The sequence below is a fragment of the Wyeomyia smithii genome, chromosome 3, assembly GCF_029784165.1.
Source record: "Wyeomyia smithii strain HCP4-BCI-WySm-NY-G18 chromosome 3, ASM2978416v1, whole genome shotgun sequence".
Lineage (NCBI taxonomy): Eukaryota > Metazoa > Arthropoda > Insecta > Diptera > Culicidae > Wyeomyia > Wyeomyia smithii.
In genome coordinates this window covers 158570025-158592429 of record NC_073696.1, presented here as the reverse complement: position 1 = coordinate 158592429, position 22405 = coordinate 158570025, and the positions used below count along the sequence as shown (strand labels likewise).

Sequence of the window (22405 nt, the reverse complement as noted above, 5' to 3'; positions counted from 1 at the left end):
TACAATGCACGGTAACCTTGAAGGCGATTAACTGGTCGGTACTATCGAGATCGAAATGAAATTGCGACCGAACAAAACGAGAGCACAACTCGGAATGAATTGTTTGTTTGCTTTCGTAATTAGGATTTATCATTCGTAGGGATTTAAACCTACTTGTCAAAAAAGGGGAAGTAAGCTTACAACTAACTTAATTGCTAACTTATTGGCTATAAAGAGAGCTTATCGTAGCAATTGAGGATTGCAACGATTTTTGTCGAAAATTGTTAATAATTTTATTTGACATAGCTTCTAATGGTTCAACACCAGTAAGTCTATGTAATTCGAGTGTACCAAACCAAGGAGGACGCTTCAAAATCATTTTCAGAATTTTATTCTGAATCCTTTGGAGCGTTTTTTTCCTTGTTGAACAGCAACTTGACCAGATCGGTACTGCATAAAGCATTGCTGGTCTAAAAATTTGTTTGTAAATCAAAAGTTTTTTCTTTAAACAAAGTTTAGAATTCCTGTTAATGAGAGGATATAAACATCTCGTATATTTGATGCACTTGGCTTGTATACTCTCAATGTGCTCTTTGAAAATAAGTTTTTTATCATAAATTAGTCCCAAGTACTTAACCTTGTCAGACCATCTTAAAATAACACCATTCATCTTGACAACGTGATTATTGTTTGGCTTAAGGAAAGAAGCCCTAGGCTTATGCGGAAAGATTATCATTTGAGTTTTAGAAGCATTGGGAGAGATTTTCCACTTTTGCAAGTAGGAAGATAAAATATCTAAACTTTTCTGCAATCGACTGCATATGACACGAAGGCTTTTTCCTTTTACGGAAATGCTTGTGTCATCGCAGAACAATGACTTTGTGCATCCTAGAGGCAAATCAGGAAGATCTGAAGTGAATATGTTGTACAGGACTGGACCCAAGACAGAACCTTAAGGTACACCTGCTCTGACAGGAAATCTAACAGATTTTGAATTCTGATAGACAACCTGCAAAATTCGATCAGTAAGATAATTTTTTAAAATTTTGATTAGGAAAATTGGAAAATTGAAAGTTTGCAATTTCGCAATCAAACCTTTATGCCAAACACTGTCGAATGCTTTTTCTATGTCTAAAAGAGCAGCTCCAGTGGAATAACCTTCAGATTTGTTAGCTCGTATCATATTAGTAACTCTGAGCAATTGATGAGTTGTGGAATGCCCATGGCGAAATCCAAACTGTTCATTTGCAAAAATTGAATTTTCGTTGATGTGTGATAATTCTCTCGAACAGTTTACTTATTAAAGAAAGCAAACTGATTGGTCGATAACTTGAAACTTCAGCTGGGTTCTTATCCATTTTTAAAATTGGAGTATTTTTTGCATTTTTACATAATTTGGGAAAATATGCAATTTTGAAGCAGCAATTGAAAATTTTCACTAAAAATTACATTGTGCTCTCAGGGAGATGTTTGATTATTATATCAAAGATTCTATCGTCACCAGGTGTTTTCAAATTTTTGAAATTTTTAATAATTGATTTAATCTCATTCAAGTTAGTTTCAATTATTTCTGCAGGTAAAAAATTCTGGAAAGAAATTAAATCAAATTGACGTGTGACTTCATTTTCAATTGGACTCACAAAATTCAAATTTGAGTTATGAACACTCTCAAACTGCTGAGCAAGTCTTTGAGCCTTTTGTTCATTGGATACAAGAAAACGTTAACCATCTTTTAAAACTGGAATAGGCTTTGAAGGTTTCTTAAGAATCTTCGACAGCTTCCAAAAAGGTTTTGAATATGGTTTCAATTTTTCAACTTGAGTCTCAAAATTTTGATTTCTCAGAAGAGTAAATCTATGTTTAATCTCTTTCTGTAAATCTTTATAAATAGTTTAAAAAACAGGGTCACGAGAACGTTGATATTGACGTCTGCGGACATTTTTCAAACGAATTAGAAGTTGAAGATTTTCGTCAATTATTGGTGAATCAAATTTCACTTGAGCCTTTGGAACAGAATAATTCCTGGCATCAACAATTGCACATTTCAATGCTTCCAAAGCGGAATCAATATTCACTATGTTTTGCAAATCAAGCTCATTATTGAAATTTCTCTCAATATGAGTTTTGTATCTTTCCCAATTAGCCTTGTTATAATTAAAAACAGAGCTCATAGGGTTTAAAACTGATTCATGTGATAAAGAAAAAGTTATTGGAAGATGGTCAGAATCAAAGTCAGCATGTGTGATCAAATCACTACATACATGACTTTGATCTGTTAGCACCAAATCAATTGTTGAAGGGTTTCTTACAGAAGAAAAGCATGTAGGACTATTCGGAGACAAAATAGAATAGTATCCTTAAGAACAATCATTGAATAAAATTTTGCCATTGGAATTACTTTGAGAATTATTCCATGAACGATGTTTAGCGTTAAAATCGCCGATTATAAAAAATTTCGAACGATTTCTGGTGAGTTTTTGTAAATCACCCTTAAAATAATTTTTGTGCTCGCGTGTGCATAGAAATGGTAAATATGTTGCGGCAGTAAATAAAATCCCAAGTTCAGTTTGAACTTCAATTCCCAAAGTTTCAATAACTTTCGTCTCAAGATGGGGAAGAACACGATGTTTGATTCGGCGATGAATAACAATTGCAACTCCACCGCCGGAACCCTGAATCCTATCATATCTATGAACCACGTAATTGGGATCATATTTTAATTTTATGTTAGGTTTCAAAAATGTTTCAGTAATAATTGCAATATGCACATTATTTACTGTTAAAAAATTATAAAGCTCATTCTCATTGGCCTTCAATGAGCGAGCATTCCAATTTAATATTTTAATTGTTTTATTTAAAATCATTGCTAAATTTTAAATTAGAAACAATTTTAATAGTAAAATTTGTGCCTATTTGAATGGCTTCAAACATTGATTTTGCCTGTAACATGGCGTTCATAAGATCGAACATTGCCTGTTGCAAAAAAGAAAGTTTACCTGCCGTAATAGGTCTCACGCAGTTGACATTAGAAAAAATATTTTCGGCAGCAATATTAGCTGGAGTAATAGGTGTACAGTTATTTTCTAGCGTGTTTTGCTTACCCATACTAACGGTCATTTTCGAAATACCAACACTAGGCGGTAGAATGTTCGAACTACCTGTAACCTGTGCATATGTTAAACGGGTATGCAAAGGAGTAGGTAAACTATGCGTCACTGGTACGCTTGGAGAATTTTGTTTTAAAGTTGGTTTTAATTGAGAAATTGAATTTTGTTTACCTTGCCTTGCCTTAACAATTGCTAAACGGACTGGGCATTGATAAAAATTTGACATATGGTTGCCGTTACAATTCGCACAACGAAAATTTTTACTCTTTTTCACAGGACATGTGTCCTTTTTGTAAGAAGAGTCTCCACAATTAAGACATTTTTGGTCCATGTTACAGAATTTGGAACCATGGCCATAATGTTGGCAAGTACGGCTTTGGGTGATATGCTTTTCACCTCCGCCAAACTTCCTATAAATTTCCCACTTTACATGCACATTATACAAAGCATGTGCTTTTTCAAAATATTTTGAGTTGTTAACCCCATTGCGGTTAAAATGAATTAAATAATTAACAAGGGGAATTCTAGTTCTCTGACTGTTATCGCCTCGTGATTTTTGTTTCATTAGAATTACTTGGGTAGGGGCTATGCCAAGTAATTCTGTTAAAGTAAGTTTGATCTCATCAACGGTTTGATCGTTGGTGAGACCTTTCAATACGACCTTGAACGGCTTGGCGCTCTTCGTGTCATATGTAAAAAATTTATACATCTTTTCAGTTAAATACTGAATAAGACGATTACGACCCTATATAAAGTCGGCTAATAAGTGGCATTCGCCTCTACGACCAATTTGATAGGTAACTTTAACGTCAGAAACAAACGTTGAAAGTTCCTTTTTGAAAATATTGAATTCAGAAGAAATAGTTACCACAATAGGTGGAACTTTTTCCTTTTTTAAAGAATTGACATTTTGTATAGTTTCATTACTCATAACTTCCATTTCACCAGCTTCTTGCTCAGGCAAAATATCAAAAGGATTGTCACTACAGACACTCGAAGTGTCAGAAAGAGATGCCTCTCTTCTCCTCCCCGCAGCGATGCGAGGTTTCTTTTTCCGTCCAGCCATTTCAGGTGATACGAAGAAAGTTAAAGACTTGGGCAGCATTTTTGAACAGTTTGTTCTGCTGAATTCTGTTGAATGTTTGTAGTTAGTAGAAGTGTGATCTAGTGTGAGCCGACATACATGGATAGTGATGTGGCAGGAGTAATTTCACAGTAAGTCACAGAACGGAAGGTCAATTTCAGGTATATGATTAAACAGGAAGTGCACACAAAGAGGACTGAAAAATCACGAATGAATTTTCTTTTCCCTCAGCAATATATATTTGTCGTGTACGTTTATGCCACTGCGACAGTGGTATAAGGTGGCATAATTTTCGATGTTTCGAATTGATGTTTTGAATTGACGGTTATTTCAACAGTTTAACCTGTTCAATTCGAACTTTTACGTGCAATGCAAAAACGTTGTGCGAAAACAGCAAAGTTTCACATTTGTGCAATTTTTTATATTCGAAAATCTATAATGTGGCATAGTGGAAGTAAGTGAAAGTATCAACACAAGCTATCTGATGCCCCGTACATGTTGGTTTGGAACACGAACCACAATCAATGCTATTTAAAACCGGGTGTTCGAAACTGTTAATGATGCAATTATTGCGAAGGTCTTCCTCTCACGATTGTATCATGTGTTAGCGACAGTTATTTATAAAAATTAGTTGGAAACTTTATCGTTGTCATAAATCAAATACGAAGTGTTTTTTTTTGTTTTTGTTTAAAGGAAGTGCTACTTTGTGTTGTAAAAAGATGTTGTACAGATAAATTTTGTTAGGCAAATATCTAGATCTAGAAAATCTATAACGATAAATATATATATATATATATATATATATATATATATATATATATATATATATATATATATATATATATATATATATATATATATATATATATATATATATATATATATATATATATATATATATATATATATATATATATATATATATATATATATATATATATATATATATATATATAGATATATATAAATCTATCTATAAAAAAAAAAATATATATATATATATATATATATTTGCGGACTGAATTTCAATATTTATTTCCAAAAAATTTAGTAGAGTATAACGGAAACCGATAACTATTTCTTTGATTGAAATATCTAGATATTTTATAATATTGAATGAATGTCTTAGTCGACCATGAAATTTCTAAACAGGATTCATCCTGTTATTTCTCATATCACATGTTTTATCGATCACCCGAGATCCAAACTCTGAAGGTATATCGGGTTTGGACTCATTGATGCTAGATGCATTCGATGAAATAAAAATAAGGAGGATGAGATTAGATCAACTTGGATAAGCTTCTGGAGCAACGGATAATGTGGTTGTACGAACGGATAATGTGGTTGTAGCATATTCATTTTGCGAACGATATTTCGATATTAACTATTCACGGATTTCTGGTATTTATATATCAGCTAAAAGGGTGTAATTTCCTGAACAAACGTGATTTTATATCATTGTCCTTCAATTTTTCAATGAAGAATAAAAATCGCACTAAATCGCATGAATGACTGTTGTTACATGGGCGAACTGTTATTGTAGCGATTTCGAGCAGATTTCGAACTGTTTTAAATCGGAATTTTAAAACCGAAGGATAACGATAGAAAATATTTAAAAATCATGATTTTATTTGAATGTGTGAATGAACCGAAAAAGAGCCACGGTTTTTTGCGCGCCAGAACTGATGGATTCGCTCGAACCCGAAGTTTACCGAGAAAATACGAACTGTCAACGCTCGTGAATCATTATGAACCATGATCTGTTCATATGAGTTTGTTCGGAACGGTGAGTGAGCGGTTCAGAGCCGCTTTTGCAAAAAAGCCGTTTCGCACACCCCTATGTGAAGTCTTGTTCTTCGGCCTGAATAACACAGGTATACATTTTGCCAAAACCCGTCGACATGTTGAGCCGGGGTGCGAATGAAATAGCTTGTCCCCGGGTCGTTTCACACCTCCTGTTTTACTGGTCTTATTTCGGAAAATGCACACGAAAAAGCAGGTCTTCTTCACACAGAGTTCTATTCCACAAAATCAATATGCGTCGAAGCGAAACTAATTTAGAGCACTTTTATATTAAATTGAAATGTCTTACTTATAAAACATACTTTCCTGAAAAGTTATAGAAATGATGTAGAAACATGTTTTATTTGTGAGAAATACATAAACACGCTGGGGTTAATGTAAAATATGTTGTTTTTAATCATTTTGCCGGTAACCTTTTTGCACTTTTCGTTTTTCTCTTGTACTCTTATAGCGCTTTTAAATAGAGTCGCTTACGTTTCATACAGTAACAAAAGTCATGAGCTATGAAAATGACTAAGATTATGCTCCAACTATTAGAAATATAGCATTATTATATATTTTATTTTGACATATTGTCGCAATTTTTCACAATAAATCTAAATTAATATCAATTTCTAGTGTGTTTCAATTGGAAATTCACTCTCCAACCAAAAAAATCAAATATAAAACAACATAAAACGAGAAATTTCCAAAAATGTTCCGAATTCCATACAAAACGCGAAATTTTTCATAACGAGATTTGTTTGTGTGCGTGGATAGACAAAAATGTAGCATACCTTGTAGAACTGTCATCATACTTGGCAGCGATACTATGTAAATCGCAGATTCTAAAGCAAAGCAAAGCCTTGCTACTACATTCTAAATCGGAACTCGACATTCTGTTATACACCGACTTCGCATCCAACTGTTTGAGTGTACAGAACAATTGCGGGGCTAGCACTACGATCCTACTGACAGTGTCAGTCTGACACTAACAGTCTCTTCCGAGCCGTAGGCTAGCATCGTACCTCGAGACCATCTGGGACGGTTCGAGATCGCAGATTCTATAAGCATTCGAATCCTAATCACTTTTCGTGACGGACGCAATTTAAATGTTCTTTTTATTCCCGTACCTTTCAGTAGTAAAAATTTGCAAATTTCCAGATCGACTATATTATTCGTACTCCTACGTCAAAAGTGTAATATAAAACATCTTTCAAATGCTTGTGATAACCATTATTGCTGGGAAACTTGAGAGAATTTAAAAGTAATAATATAAAATAAACACATAACCGCATTCAAAGAGTGCACCTGTAGTGTTTTCGCATGGCAGATTTATACCAGTGTGTATGACAGATTTCAATAAAAGAGTTATAAATTCGATTTATTTTCCGTGTAAAATGCGTTCTTTCCACCACAAGGGAGCGCTACAAAATTCACTGAGCACTCAGCAGTTTTCGAATCACAGATGACCTTCCGTTCTGTGGGTAAGTGTTCTTTTGTTGCAGAATAGTTTTTCTTCTCAAAAAACCGATTATTTGTAGGAGCCAAGCAGCACGACCAAGTTGAGCTCGTTCACTTACAGTTTTGGTCCACAAAAAGACGCGGCCTAAACAGCAGGTAAGTTTGCTTCTAGTGATAATGACCAACTAATATTTATTAATTAACCACCATTGTATCTTTTTCTCGCGAACTTGTATGCAGCTGGTTTAAAAGTTTTTTTGTGTGTTTAATTGCAGAACAAGCTTATACTGAAGCATCATATCATTAAGAACATCAGTAATGGCAAACGTACCGATGGAACTTGCGTCAGGCCGCCCTGCGTGGTGTTATTTTCATGCGATCTCAGCGACCGGTCACGGCTTATAGGGGCAGGACTGGTGGTGCTGTCTGAAGTTTAATCATGCACTCTGAGAGTAAAAGATGAGAAATAAAATAGTTGCTAAACCCTACTATTTGGAGCTTTCTGCTTTTTTGAAATTATTTCCTGTTACTTGTCTGAGAATTCTATTGAATTTTATATGTAAATATGCACTTATTTCGGCGTTTGGGCTTTGAGCACATGAATCTTCACCAGTATTTCTATTTAATAGGTGTCTTAGCGTTTTCGTCGTATCAGTAAAGTCGTTCAGACGCGCTTCAGTTTCTTCTCGAAGAGGACGCGCGTTACAACGGTTTCAAATTTCGACGACCACATGATGTAATAAAGATGTGATTGGATGTGTCGCGATCAGGGTTGATATTTGTTGACACTCTTGAGTGAAAGTGAAAAAAAGTATCCATAAACGTTATTTTTTTACAATCCTTTCAGAGTTCTCCTTTCCCGCTTTTTGCGTGGAAGTGAACTGTCAAAACACCTCATTATATTTCATGCGATGGAAGCAAGACAACAAAATCAGTTTTTTTTCTTCATCTATAGTTTATTTGACACGGCACAAATACAATTCAATGTTTAACGGCGCCAATTATATCTAGTAGCTTACTTTCTAAAGTATCTTAAATAACTAAAAGCAAATTTTTTATCCTCGCTGCCGACTACGAGCTGAAACTAAAACTAACTAAAGCTAGAATATTTTGCATTAAAAGCACAGGTTTGCTGTTTGATGGTTTTCATTGCCATAGGTAAGCAGCATATTACATTTGTTGCGCTGCTGGGCCAAGATATTACGGACTGGCATATTGGGTTGTTTCCCTCGGGCCTTGAGAGTATCGTGCCGGTCTGATTGCTGTTTCCGGATCCGGGGTCTTAACGTGTTCTTGTCGTTTGGTTGGATGTAGGCGGAAGGGGATAGGACTAAACTGGGGCGTGGATGGATTTCAGGAAAACGTATATAAGGGACATGTAGGATAGGTCACGGCTCGCCAAGACATCACGAACAGGAACAGCCGGCTGCCTGCCTTCGGCCTGCAGGGAAGCTATTAATTTAGACCTGGCGTCACGGTGTACAGGGCATGACCAGACAACGTGCTCTATGTCATGATAACCTTCACCACAGGCACAGATACCACTCTCTCCGAGCCCAACACGACGGAGATGCGTGTCAAATCTATAGTGATTGGACATAAGTCGGGACATCACGCAAATGAAATCCCGACCTACATCCAACCCCTTGAACCACGGGTTCGTCGACACCTTGGGGATTATGGAATGTAACCACCTTCCTAGTTCCCCCTTGGTCCAAGAATTTTGCCAACTGATGATCGTATTCTGACGTACAAATGCGAAAAATTCATTAAAGGCAATTGATCTTTCATAAATATCACCGTTTGTTGCGCCCACCTTGGCCAAAGAGTCCGCTTTCTCATTACCCGGTATCGAGCAGTGAGAAGGGACCCACGCTAAGGTATTCTGAGTAGATTTTTCGGATAAAGCACTCAGATGTTCCCGTATTTTCCCCAGGAAATACGGAGAGTGCCTAACATCTTTCATCGATCGGAGAGCCTCAATGGAGCTGAGACTGTCCGTAAAGATGAAATAATGGTCCGTGGGCATTTTTTCGATAATCCCTAGGGTGTACTGAATTGCAGCTAATTCTGCGACGTAAACAGAAGCAGGATTATCGAGCTTATGGGAGACGGTTAAATTGTTATTGAAAATACCGAAGCCAGTGGACCCATCAAGAAGTGATCCGTCAGTGTAGAACATATTGTCGCAGTTGATATTCCGATATTTATTGGAAAAATTTTTAGGGATCTGCTGCACGCGTAAATGATCCGGGATTCCACGAGTTTCTTCTATCATGGATGTATCGAAAAACACAGTAGAATCAGAAGTATTTGATAAGTCGACACGATTTGGAATATTCGAAGAAGGGTTAATGTTTTGGGACATGTGATTGAAATACAATGTCATAAAACGGGTTTGAGAATTAAGCTCGATTAACCTTTCAAAATTTTCAATCACGGGACGGTTCAAGACCTCACATTTGATAAGAATACGAGAAGACAGGCTGCAGAAGCGGGTTTTCAATGGTAGTACTCCAGCTAAGACCTCCAAACTCATCGTATGGGTCGATTGCATGCAACCCAAGGCGATACGCAAACAACGATATTGTATTCGCTCCAGTTCGATCAAATGTGTGTTTGCTGCGGAGCGGAAGCAGAAACACCCGTACTCAATAACAGACAGTATCGTTGTTTGGTAAAGCCTTATAAGGTCTCCTGGGTGGGCTCCCCACCATTGTCCGGTTATTGTACGAAGAAAATTCACTCTTTGTTGACATAACAAAATCAGTTTATCAGTTAACGAAGATTGTCGAGTTAACGAAGATTGTCGAGGCATCGGTCAGTATCAGTGAAAAAGTGTTTCGGTGAGGTTTATTTTGGTTGAGTGGACTGTTTGTTTTTCTTTCTCGCTTTGAAGTGAAGATAATTTGGTTGGATTTGTCGTCAAATTTTATTCCGTAACCGTGAACGATGTGCGCGATCTATTTCATCTGAGTATAACAGCACGTTACTAGGACAAAAATCTAGTGTATCTGAAAGAGTGCTGCGATCATTGGAAGTGAAAATTGAAATTGATTGGCTGTAATTTTCGAAGAATTTTGCTGGGGAAAATTATCAGCACTGGTCGCGATGCTTAGAGGGTCGTCGCATAATGTTGCAATATGATTCGCCAATAATGCATTCGGCGTACGGTTTGTTGCATAAGATTTGGCTTGCGTTTTACAAAATTAATTTGTGATTAAATAAAAAGGTGCACAAGTTAAAACACGAAATTTTGTGTAATACAAACTATTAACGATTATTAGGTAACCGAAACTAATTTGGTATTCTGATTTACTTATAAGCGGTTATGTCTCGGTTTCATTTTATTGTCCCGGATGCTCAGAAACCAAGAAGTAACCATAATGCGCACGATTTCGTAGAGTAAGAATCGCACCGCAAGATAAGTACCTTTTTACTAAAACTTACTCCTCACTGGCATAGCGTGACAGGGATGGGGTGGGGGGCGCTTATCACCCTCGGGGGAGTGACCGATATAGAATGTTTTCATGCGTGTCACCTTCAAAAATATGAAATCCGCGAAAATAGTTATAGTATAGAAAATAGTTATTTATCGCGCGTGTCATCTTTAACGAGGTGACACTCGCGAAAATTATATACATTTTCTCGTATTGGTTGCAAGATAATTTTAAGCAACCTTGGGGAGGGGACACCCAAATTTTGCGCCTTGAATGTCACTTAGTTACGTCCAGCCAAGTCCTTTGATACTTGTGGATGATGCAGAAGATTTCTCAGTCTCAAGTAGCAACAAGTGTTAAACTAATACTTCTGAAATCACATCCTTTATTGATATGCATGGGCGTGTCCAGCTACATTATTAACCAGTTTGTTTGTTGCACACTGTTGTTGCACACTAAAATTGGTTTGCAACTTCCAGGCATCATTTTGACGGTTCCTTGTGCGATTTGAGGTGATCGCGGGCAACGCTCGAGCAATCAAATATGCTATGCTATGCTAGTTAATTCTGGTGCTTGTCCGAAGGTGGTGCTCTTTTACATTAGTAAATGAGCACCACCTTAGGATAAGCAGCAAGAATCAACTAGTATGGCATAGTATTGTTGTTGTTTTTTTTTTGTTGTGAAAACGCCATTCAATGAAATCATCATGCGTCTCCATTGGAAAGACACTGCATGATGGAGTCGCACCTGATCCCAATAAACAATTTTGTTGACTTATATTGCGACTTTTACGCCAAATTGGACTACCCCGGAATACACGATTATCACAGTCGAATCTCGCACACGATTTCGCAGTTTGGGCGATGGGTATCGATACTAGCGTTATCGAAACTCTTGACAGAAATATTTTATTATATAGACAAAAAAATCTCTATCATGACTGCTACCTTGGTAGGTTAATTCTTATTAATCACTCCAGCAATGGTCAGTGCTTGATACCTATATATATTATTGTCGCTGCAGCACTACTCTGCAATTCGCTGGTGAGTCCAGCGACGCGAAGATTTCTAGCGATGTCACACTGATTATTTCTCGCACAGTACAATGCAGTTTTAATGTTCTTTGAATAAATTGACGACTATAAAACAATCAGAACTATTAGAAAATATTACAGTCGCATATTTCCGGACATTTTATTTTGAATCAAAGACTACATTATATTAAAATACTACGAAATTCGCTGCAAAATCCTTGAATCGCTCGTCTATTCATCGCTTCCGATTTTTCTCTGCATGCACAATATTAAAGTATACTTAAAACCGTGTGGTCTGGTATCGATACAATGACAATTGAGAGAGTATCGATACTCAGTATCACCCAATCAATCATGTAACACTTAGTTTTGTTTTGATATTCAACCTAATTTTCAACTGAAGCTGCTCAAAAATATATACTTAATGTTGCAAATGAAAAACAAAACAAACAATGAACCCAAAAAATACTGCCACTGCGCTACTGAGGTGTCAATTTGATAATGCGAAATAAGAAATTGGGCAATGAATGATTATCACAGAAGTCCAAATAGTCATGCAAGGGGCAATAGCTTAAAAAGCGGATTTCGGCTGAACTATAGCTTAATAAGCTGTTATTCAACAAAGTTGTTTGCTGGGATATAATTAGTGGTACTAAAAATTAGATGAACTATTAAACTAAAATGAAAACGATTTTTCATGTGAAATTTCCTGAGGAATCAAAAAAAATCCGGCGGTAGGGTCTCCTGGGTCTGGAATCCTCTAAAACGGTGAAATTCGGTTGGGATAATGATTTGCGCATAGTTATTGTTGTTTAGAGTCCAGTTTGGCATTTTTTCTTGAAAAAGCCCATCCATTACCTTCGATTTGACGCAGAAAAAATCGGTCTAACGGGTCAATAGTTACAAATTTTTGAAAACGGCAAATTTAGAAAAAAAAGCTGGTTTTTTGAGCCACTTTATTCCAATAAGTGCCACTAAAGGTCAATTGAAAAAAAATTTCAATAAATTCCAACTATGTAGACTACACACATGTAGTTTATATGTACTATATAGGTAAATGTGGTTTGGTAATTATTAGAATGTTTATAAGGCATCTTTAACTCGATTCTTCATGAGAGTGGTTCAGTTTTGATGGTCAAAAAAATTCGTACGGGTCATGCCTTATTCAACGCTCAGGAGAGGGAAAATACTTAACGAAGTGTTACACTGCGTGAGGCCACCATGCAAAATTGCATTACATAGGGGTGAAGGGGTATTAAGAATTTCCAAATTCCGCATTACCTAATACCTATACGAGTGTTCCCTTATCGGCTGTGATTTGCGGTATTTCTATAACCAGAAAAAAATCCAGCATACACGATCACTATCGGCGCGGTAAAGATTTTCTCGGCGGCGCACCAAAAATTTATTCGGCGGGTCCAAATCATCGGCGGCGGCGGCGTGCGTAAAAGTGTCGGCGGCGGCGGTGCGGCGTGGCGGTCGGTCCAGCTATCTCTGAGAAAAGTGAGTGAGAATAAAAATCTGCACATACACGCACACACACACACACACACACACACACACACACACACACACACACACATAGTAAATGCTCAGGTCGTCGAGCTGAGTCGAGTGATATATGCAATTCGGCCCTTTGGAGCACTTTAATACTTTTGTTTTGCAAGTGATTGCTATACCTTTCTAGGAGAAAGGCAAATATTGGGTGGTATTTGGTCTATTTCGGCTGTTTTCCAGACAACGAAAGTCGCCATCTTACTATTCAAAATGTTGTCTGAGGTCGATTTGTGGCTTCAGTGTATCATAAAAATTCCGGAAATACTCATATTGGGTGGTATTCGGTTATTTGCCGCTGTTTTTCAGAAACCGGAAGTCGCTATCTTGGATTTCAAAATGGTATTTGGAGACATGCCAGAAGAAGGAAGGGTGTCGAAACATTATGGACATGTTGTTACACCTAAGGGGCCATCCACATACCACGTGGACAGATTTTTAACGATTTTAAATATACAAAAAAAAAGACACACAAATGAGCCGAATATGTCGGCACGACTCAAATGTGCGAGTGCTAGAACTCTGTAACAAAGTCCTGGCGCATATCGAAGAACAAATGGATAAACAGCTGCATGCACCAGGGTCATCGATTTCGGCTGCCCGAAAGACACCGTTAAAAAGGCAATCATGAGCATTAACGCCTACGAAGACATCCTTCTGGGTTCGTTCGCGAACTTCACAGCGCTGTCGAACAAAATCGGAGGAGACGTTGCTGCCCAAGCGGAGCTGGTCAAACAAGCCTTCAATGCCCAGTTCTCGTTTGTGCGGACTGCAGCCGAATGCAGCGCACCGTCCAACAATAGTGACCTGCAGAACCTGCTCAAGCCGACCTCGGATAAGATTGCCGCCTAAGCTAAGTATTTCAAAGCAAGGAAAAAAAAAAAACACTAAAGTATATTTTGTTTTAGGCAGAAATATAGCTCTCCAAATATTAAAGTACCACAGAGTACCTCTCAAAATATTAAAGTAGGCAACTGTAAGAAAAAAAAATATAATAATAATAAAATAACAAAATAAAATTACTACCTATATACAATAATTATTTGATAATACCTATATAATAATCAAATAGCCATAGGGAACAAATTTTCTCATATGGAAAAAATTCTTCGAAGCGGGTGACACTTTAAATAAGTTGCTTGTAAATTTTAAAAAGGTTAAAATTAACAGCCCCGACAAAGAGGGAGAAGGTAATATTAATTAATAGAACACTAGAGAAGATTAGAAGGATAGTTCTGGAGTCTGAAGGGACTCAAAACTATCCAAAGTTCAGAAAACGGTACAAAACCCTAAAAGAAAAGGCAACGGAGTGCCTAGAAATACTTCAAGGCAATTTAGAAGACACGACGACTAGTGAATCGGAAAATTCCGATTCTGACGAAATACAAATGGCAGCAAAACTCGACCTTTCGCTAGCCCTGAAGGTTGTATCCATATTCACAGGATACTGCGCAGAGCTAGGACATTTCCTAGAAACCGTAGACCTCCTCAAAGCGTACCTCGGAGAATGTTCCCGAGACAGCTCTATTAACCTTCCTTCGGGCTCGTTTGACTGGGGCATCACACGGAGTGATCGAGAAAGCCAAGTCGATCGACGAAGCGAAACAAATATTAAAGGACAAATTTTCAGTCCGAATCACCCCGAAGGCGATAGAGAATGAACTAAACCAAATGAAACGAACTAATAAAACTATTTCCGAGTTTGGTGCGGAAATAGAAAAGCTAGCTACAAAACTAGCATCGGCGCACGTTTCGAACGACACATTTGCAACGGAAGCAGCCGCAGCTAATATAGTACAGCCCATTGCTGTACAAGCATTTATTAATGGATTAAAAAATCATCAAACAGCTTTTTTCTTAAAGGCCAGAAACCCAGGCATCCTAACAAAAGCAATTAGCGATGCACTGGAAGTGAATGATACCAGCGACGAATCCATAATGTGGATTCAACCCAGGTTTCGGAGGTATAATAACAACCCTCGCGGAAACTGGCGGGGACGAGGCCGTGGTTTCCGGAATAGAGGCGGTAACCGCGGTAGAGGACAATTTTACCAAAACCAAGGAAATCCAAATAACAGAAACAATTATCAACGAGGTAATTACAACCAAGGAAACAACAATAGACGTTTCAATAACAACAATAATAATAACGCAAATAACGATGACGCAAATAATAGAAACAATGACCGCGGACGACAACAAAATAATCGTCACGCAAATATGGCAGAACAAGAAAATGGAAATAACGAAGAGGTGAACGTGGCGAATCTTTTTCGTGAATAACGCAAACAAAGGATTGCTACGTGCCAAATTTTATTTATATCAAAGGGACGTAAATTTCATAATCGATAGCGGAGCCAGTTGTTCGCTTATATCAAAACAGTTGGTACCCAGAAATGTTAAGATCAATTACCATAATACTATTACTATAACAGGGATAAACGGAAGATCACAGTCCTTAGGGGCAATAGCCACTGAAATTTGTTTCGGCGACTATTGTTTCCCCGTAACGTTGCATGTATCGGAAAATTTACCACAGAGCGTACCGGCACTGCTCGGTACAGATTTTTTGAGAAAGTATGAAGCTAGCATAGACTTACGAACGATGAAACTAAAATTAGCTCACCAACAGTGTAAAATTACGATTCCTTTCAACAATTATCATAGTTACCACTGCGTAACTACCAGCGTAACAATACCAGCGAGAACTGAGATCCTAACATTCGTTCCAACAAAGATAAAAGGTGAATGCGTGATTTTAAACAAGCAAATATCACCATTCGTTTTTGTAGCTAACTCGGTAGCTACTCCAATTGAAATAAACTACCAGTACGAATATTAAACGTAAATAATAAACCTGTGAATGTTGCAAATTTGCAAGTGGAAACCAAACCACTAACGGATTATAACGTCATTGAAATCACAACACTAAAGCATGAACAGAGCAGGATTGATAAACTGTTCAAAGAATTAAAACTAGATCATTTGGGGAAGGACGAGAAAAAGACGATCTCCGATATTTGTAAAAAATATAATGATATATTTTGCCTAAAGGATGATCATCTGACGACATCTCCAATTTATGAACCTTCCATAAACATAAAAGAATGTTCTAAATCTTCATACACAAAACCATACAAAATACCACACTTTCAAAAAGATGAAATAAACAAACAAATAAAAACTATGCTTGAAAACGATATAATCGAGAGTGCACAATCTGAGTGGAACAGCCCAATATTATTGGTACCGAAAAAATCGGCCAATGATACAAAAAAATGGCGTTTAGTCATAGACTATAGAAAGGTCAACCAAACGCTTCAAGATGATAAATTTCCCTTGCTCAATATTGAAGAAGTTATCAACTCATTATCGGGCGCAAGATATTTCTCACACCTTGATCTATCACAAGGTTATTATCAATGCCAAATTAAACCCGAAGACAGACCTATAACAGCTTTTACAACACCAACAGGTCAATACCAAATGAAAAGGTTACCAATGGGTTTGAAAACAAGCCCATCCTCTTTTTCTAGGTTAATGACAATTGCTATGTCAGGTCTAAATATGGAGAAATGTTTAGTCTATCTGGATGATCTGATCATCTTTGGACAAACGATTGAGGAACACAATAGAAACCTCATTAGCACTTTCGAACGTTTAAGGAAAGTTAATTTGAAACTGAACTCAGAAAAGTGTAATTTCTTCAAAAAGGAGTTGGTGTACCTAGGTCATTATATCTCTTCGGAAGGAATCAAGCCTGATCCCTCGAAGATCGAAGTGATCAAAAGCTGCAAAACACCAACTACATGCGACGAAGTTAAAAGATTTGTAGCGCTAATTATTATAGAAAACACGTTGAAAACTTCGCAAAAATTTGCATTCCGCTTAACAAACTAACGAAAAAAAATGTGAAGTTTGAATGGACACAGGAGTGTCTGGAATCCTTCGAACTTTTAAAAAATATATTCGTCAATCCTCCAGTATTGGATTATCCTAAATTCAACAAAGAAAATAAATTTATACTGCACACTGATGCTTCTGGTTGCGCTATAGGTGCCGTTTTATCAAATGGAAACGGAAGGCCGGTGGCGTACGCCAGTAGAGCATTAAACAGTGCAGAATATAACTATTCGACAATCGAGAAGGAACTTTTGGCCGTGGTCTGGGCGATCAGACACTTCAGACCATATTTATATGGAAAGAGGTTTTCGATCCGCACTGATCACAGGCCTTTGGTTTATCTTTTCTCGATGAAGGATCCTTCAAGCCGTCTAACCAAATTCAGATTGGTGCTTGAAGAGTATGACTTTGATATCACCTACATACAAGGAAGTCAGAATGTGATAGCGGACGCGTTGTCACGTATTTCGTCTTCCGAGTTGAAAGATATAAATAACAAAGTCAACAAAGATATTCTGATAACAACAAGAAGTAATAAAAATAATGAGTCTAGTTTGAAACAAGTCAATGAAATGCCTGGCCAACATTCTAAAGACGGAACAGACATCGAAATAATAATCTGCGAAAAACAACAATCACCTGAAGCCGAATATTGCTCAAAAAACAATCAAATAATTTTGAAACCAGCGAGCACGCTTATCCAGCTACGGCGGATAGTTATGAAGCTGAAAAAGATATGCCAAGAAAAATCAATTATTGAGCTCATATTAAAAAATAATGAACGCGCGAAAAAATTTTATAATGAAGTGTACACTAATAATTTAATGAAAGGCATGCCACCAATAAGATTGGTAAATAATAAAGAAAAGCATATCGTAGATCCAAAGGAACAAGAATTGATAATAAATGATTTTCATTTATTGCCAACGGCAGGGCACGCAGGAATAAATAAAACATTAAAAAATATACAGAAAAGATACTACTGGAAGACCATGTCGAAAGACATATCGAATTACGTTCGTTCATGTGAAATTTGTCAATAGAACAAACACGTAAAACCGAACAAGACACCCATGATGCAAACAACAACTGCAACAAGTGCATTTAATAAAATATATTTGGATTTAGTTGGTCCATTGCCACCAAGCAACGAGGGATGTCAATACATTCTGACAACCCAGTGCGAACTGACTAAGTTCGTAACTGCAACAACAATACAAGATAAATCCACAAATGTTGTAGCAAGAGCTTTCGTCGAGAATGTTCTTTTAAATTATGGGATTCCTGAGGAAATAGCAACCGACAGAGGAACAGAGTTCATGTCTGAGCTATTTCAAAAAATTTGCAATCTTCTAAGAATTAAAAAGCTGAATTCCACGGCATACCATCATCAGACAGTGGGAGCTTTGGAGAATTCACACAAAACGTTAGGCAAATTTCTAAGAATATACGCATCAGGAACACCAGGAAACTGGGCATCTTGGATAAAGTATTACCAATTTGCATATAATACAACAACACACTTAGAAACGAATATGACGCCTTTTGAATTAGTTTTTGGAAAATTGTGTAGATTACCATCTAATCTGAGCGAAAACGACAAGGCAGATACCTTATACAACGTAGAGGACTATGCAAAACTTCTGAGATATAAATTACAAAAAACACAAAAGGAGACAAGAGACAAATTAATAAACTCTAAAATGAAAAGAATAACCAAATATAATGTCAATGCAAAAGATATAAGATATAATGTAGGTCAACTAATTCTTGTAAAAAATGAAACAGGATCTAAGTTGAGTAAAATATATTTAGGACCATACCCAGTAACCGCAGATAAGGGTCCTAATGTAGAAATAAGGATAGAAGACAAAATAGATATAATACATAAAACTAGATGTTTTATAACCAATAGTGAGTAAGGATTATACAATTAATAAGGCGTGTGGTAGATGGACACGAATTTTCGATATAATATCATTAATTGTTCAATCTGAAATTATATAAAATTTATAACTATAGTGAAAAATTTTATAAAAAATAAATAGGGCGTGTGGTAGATGGCTCGGATAGCTGCGCGGTGTGTGGCGTGTAGTTCGGTCGAGCAAGCGATGGTTCAGCGTGATATGCCGACGTAGGCGTAAAGCGACTGTACTGCCGTCATGCGATCGAGCACTTTGCTGACCCCGCGTTATGCTGCCGGTCATCGCCAGTGGTATAGTTTAAGCGAAGAATAGAAATAAAGAAGTGAGTCAGTCCCGTCCAGACGGGCACGCGAGAAGGAAGTTATTAACTCTCTGTTGTGTATCACAAAATCCGAACCAAATACAACACATTTGTATGGAACCTCACCCTTCCAGAAGAGAGAAGGGTGTCAAATCAATATGGAGATATTAGATACTCCTTGAAATATCCACATGCAAAATTTGGTTCCATTTGCTTGATTAGTTCTCGAGATAAGCAGAAATTTGTGTTTTATTTGTTTGAAACCCCTCCCTTACAGAAGAGGGAGGGGTGTCAAACCATTATGGACATATTTGTTATCTCTAAAAACATTCACCTACCAAATTTGGTTGTATTTGGTTGATTGGTTCTCGAGCTGTGCGAAATTCGTGTTTCATTTGTGTGGGACCCCCTCTACATACAAATTTTCACGTCGATCGGTTCGGTAGTTTCCGAGCCTATATGGATCAGACAGACAGACAGAGAGACAGACAGACAGACAGACAGACCGACAGACAGACAGACCGGACTGCATTTTTATAGGTATAGATTTGAATTTCGAAAATCATTTACAGCCAGTATCTGCCTTATCTCTAAATATTTACGTACACCGTTAAGTTCAAATTGCTTGAATTTTTTCAGTCAAATTATGCATGCGGACAGGATTCGGATTTTGCATACACTTCACGACCACGGATTCACGAAATGACTTCTAGCAACACATTTGGCAATACTTCTCATATATCAACTTCAAGCACAAGCTTATTATCAGGACTCAGTTGCAGCTCAGGTAGCACTAATTATAGTGGAACGAACCTGATAGTCAATTATTTGCCGCAGGATATGACTGAACGCGAGCTTTACTCATTATTTTCTACCATGGGATCGATTGAGAGCTGTCGAGTTATGAGAGATTTGAAGGTACGTGCATTTAATAATATATTATATTACACGGTGCTCCCACAGACCGTTATTTAAAAAAAAAATGCACCAAAGAATCTGAGTACACCATTCGATTCGTTATGACGTCCAGAATGCCTGGTCAAAATTTCAAAATCATCGTACGGTACATTTTTGAGTAATGCCCTTTTGAAGGTCGTAAAGTACAAAAAAGTGATATAAAAACGACGAAACACTTATTGTAAAGCACGTTTTTCAACCACCATTTTTGAAAAAACTTGCAAAATAGTTTCTACACATTTTAAGGGTTATATTTCAAGACATTAACAATTGGTGGAAAGATTTATTTGAAAATCCCACAGTGCACAGTGGTCTGAACTCGATAAATCGAGATCGTCCTAGATTTGACTGTGAAAAATTGATTATGTGTACTCAATATCTTCAGCAAAATTGTTTCATAGAACAAGGCCTTACTTTTGGCGTTTTTATTTTTTCGATCAATCCACCTAACAGTTAGATAAAAAAAAAATTCTAATTTTCAATATACCAGATTGCTCTCTTCAGCAAAGTTGCGGAAAATTTTTAAAGAAAAACAATTGCTGAATTTTGACCAGACATTCTGGACGTCATAACGAGTCGAATGGTGTACTCAGATTTTTTGATGCATTTTTTTTATAATAACGATCTGTGGGAGCACCGTGATTATAATAATATGTTATATATATATATGAATATTTGTATAATGGGGCTGTCCACATTCCACGGGAACACTAAAATTATCATTTTAGAGATACCCCCCCCCCCTCCCCGTTTCCCCTCGTAGACAATCGTGGTCGTTGACCTAAACTACTCCCCCCCTCTTTGTCCACGTGGAATTTGCAAAATGTTAATGTTGTCCTCTCTTGCAAAATATTTATTTCTGTGGTTCGTTTAGTGAATAAACAAAAAATGTCTGAAAAAAATAACTAAAATAATTTCAAAATCAGCCAAAAACCATTATCCCATCCCATTTAAATTCCACCTAAGAGGGCTGAGAAATGCGACGAAACGGGCAAAGCAAAAGCTTTTATAGTTCAGAAGAAACCAAAAGCAATATAATCACAAATTATGCTTTGCTTTTTAACCCAAGAAAAATAACAGTAGATTCAAACATACATTCTACAAAGACATTGATTTCTAAATAGTTGTTAAACGTTCAAAAAACAAATGAGTGACTAAAAATAAAAAAGATTCAATGAGGCAGGAACCTTGTGATTAAAAAACAAATACGCCAAGTTTAACTCAAAATTCAAGAAAACGCTTCGAGTAGCAAACTGACTAAAAACATTTAAACATAGAGTAAACAATCTATAATTCCAATTTCAGGAAAACAGGCAAACACAAAAAAGGTGGAAAAAAAACTTTAAGTGTATGTTAAAAAATCGAAAATGCAAGCCGTTGTAAATTTTTAAACTTTTCTCAAGCAAAAAGATTTGTATGTAATGTAATTCTAAATGTCCAATAAAAGTAAATTACAGTTTTTAGTTGAGGCCTCAAACGAAAATAATTTTAAAGCAATGAGATTTACATTTAATTAATGAATAGAAGTCGATTATCATTTCCAAAATTTTCACATATTTTATCGCATGCATAGGAAAACGAAAATAAAACTCATAAAAAGTAAAAAATAAAAAATTAAAAACTATGAAAATAAAAAAATCTTCAACTTTTAGAAGTCAAAAACAAAAAAGTAAACCTTTCGAATGAGCAGAGAAACGGCTTTGAAGCATGAAAAACGGCTTTGATGCATGAAAAACGGCTAAAAATTGAACTTAAGTTATAATAATAACTTGAAATAGCGACTATAAATCAGAAAAGATACTAAACTCAAGAAGAAACTTTATCAAGTTTATAACTCTAGTAAAACTAGGCTGAAAAGTGCATCTTAGGTAAAGAA

General features: G+C 36.6%; 1 protein-coding gene and 1 long non-coding RNA gene across 15 annotated transcripts in view; both read left to right on the top strand.

Annotated features, from left to right (window-relative positions):
* Positions 1-22405, top strand: part of LOC129726407 (sex-lethal homolog) — a 470782-nt gene that overhangs the window by 127468 nt on the left and 320909 nt on the right. For 12 of the 14 annotated variants that reach the window (XR_008728332.1, XR_008728335.1, XR_008728331.1 and 9 more), the window contains one exon: positions 20212-20490. Coding sequence is in view for 4 of the 14 variants with exons in the window: in XM_055683049.1 (XP_055539024.1) it covers positions 20212-20490 (279 nt within the window). In the remaining 10 variants the exon portion in view is untranslated. The remainder of the gene's footprint in view (positions 1-20211; positions 20491-22405) is intronic. The other 2 variants (XR_008728334.1, XR_008728333.1) reach the window with 1 other exon arrangement.
* Positions 5357-7864, top strand: LOC129726409 (uncharacterized). The gene is made up of 3 exons (XR_008728339.1): positions 5357-7439; positions 7497-7572; positions 7692-7864. It is a non-coding gene; the product is annotated as an uncharacterized LOC129726409 (long non-coding RNA).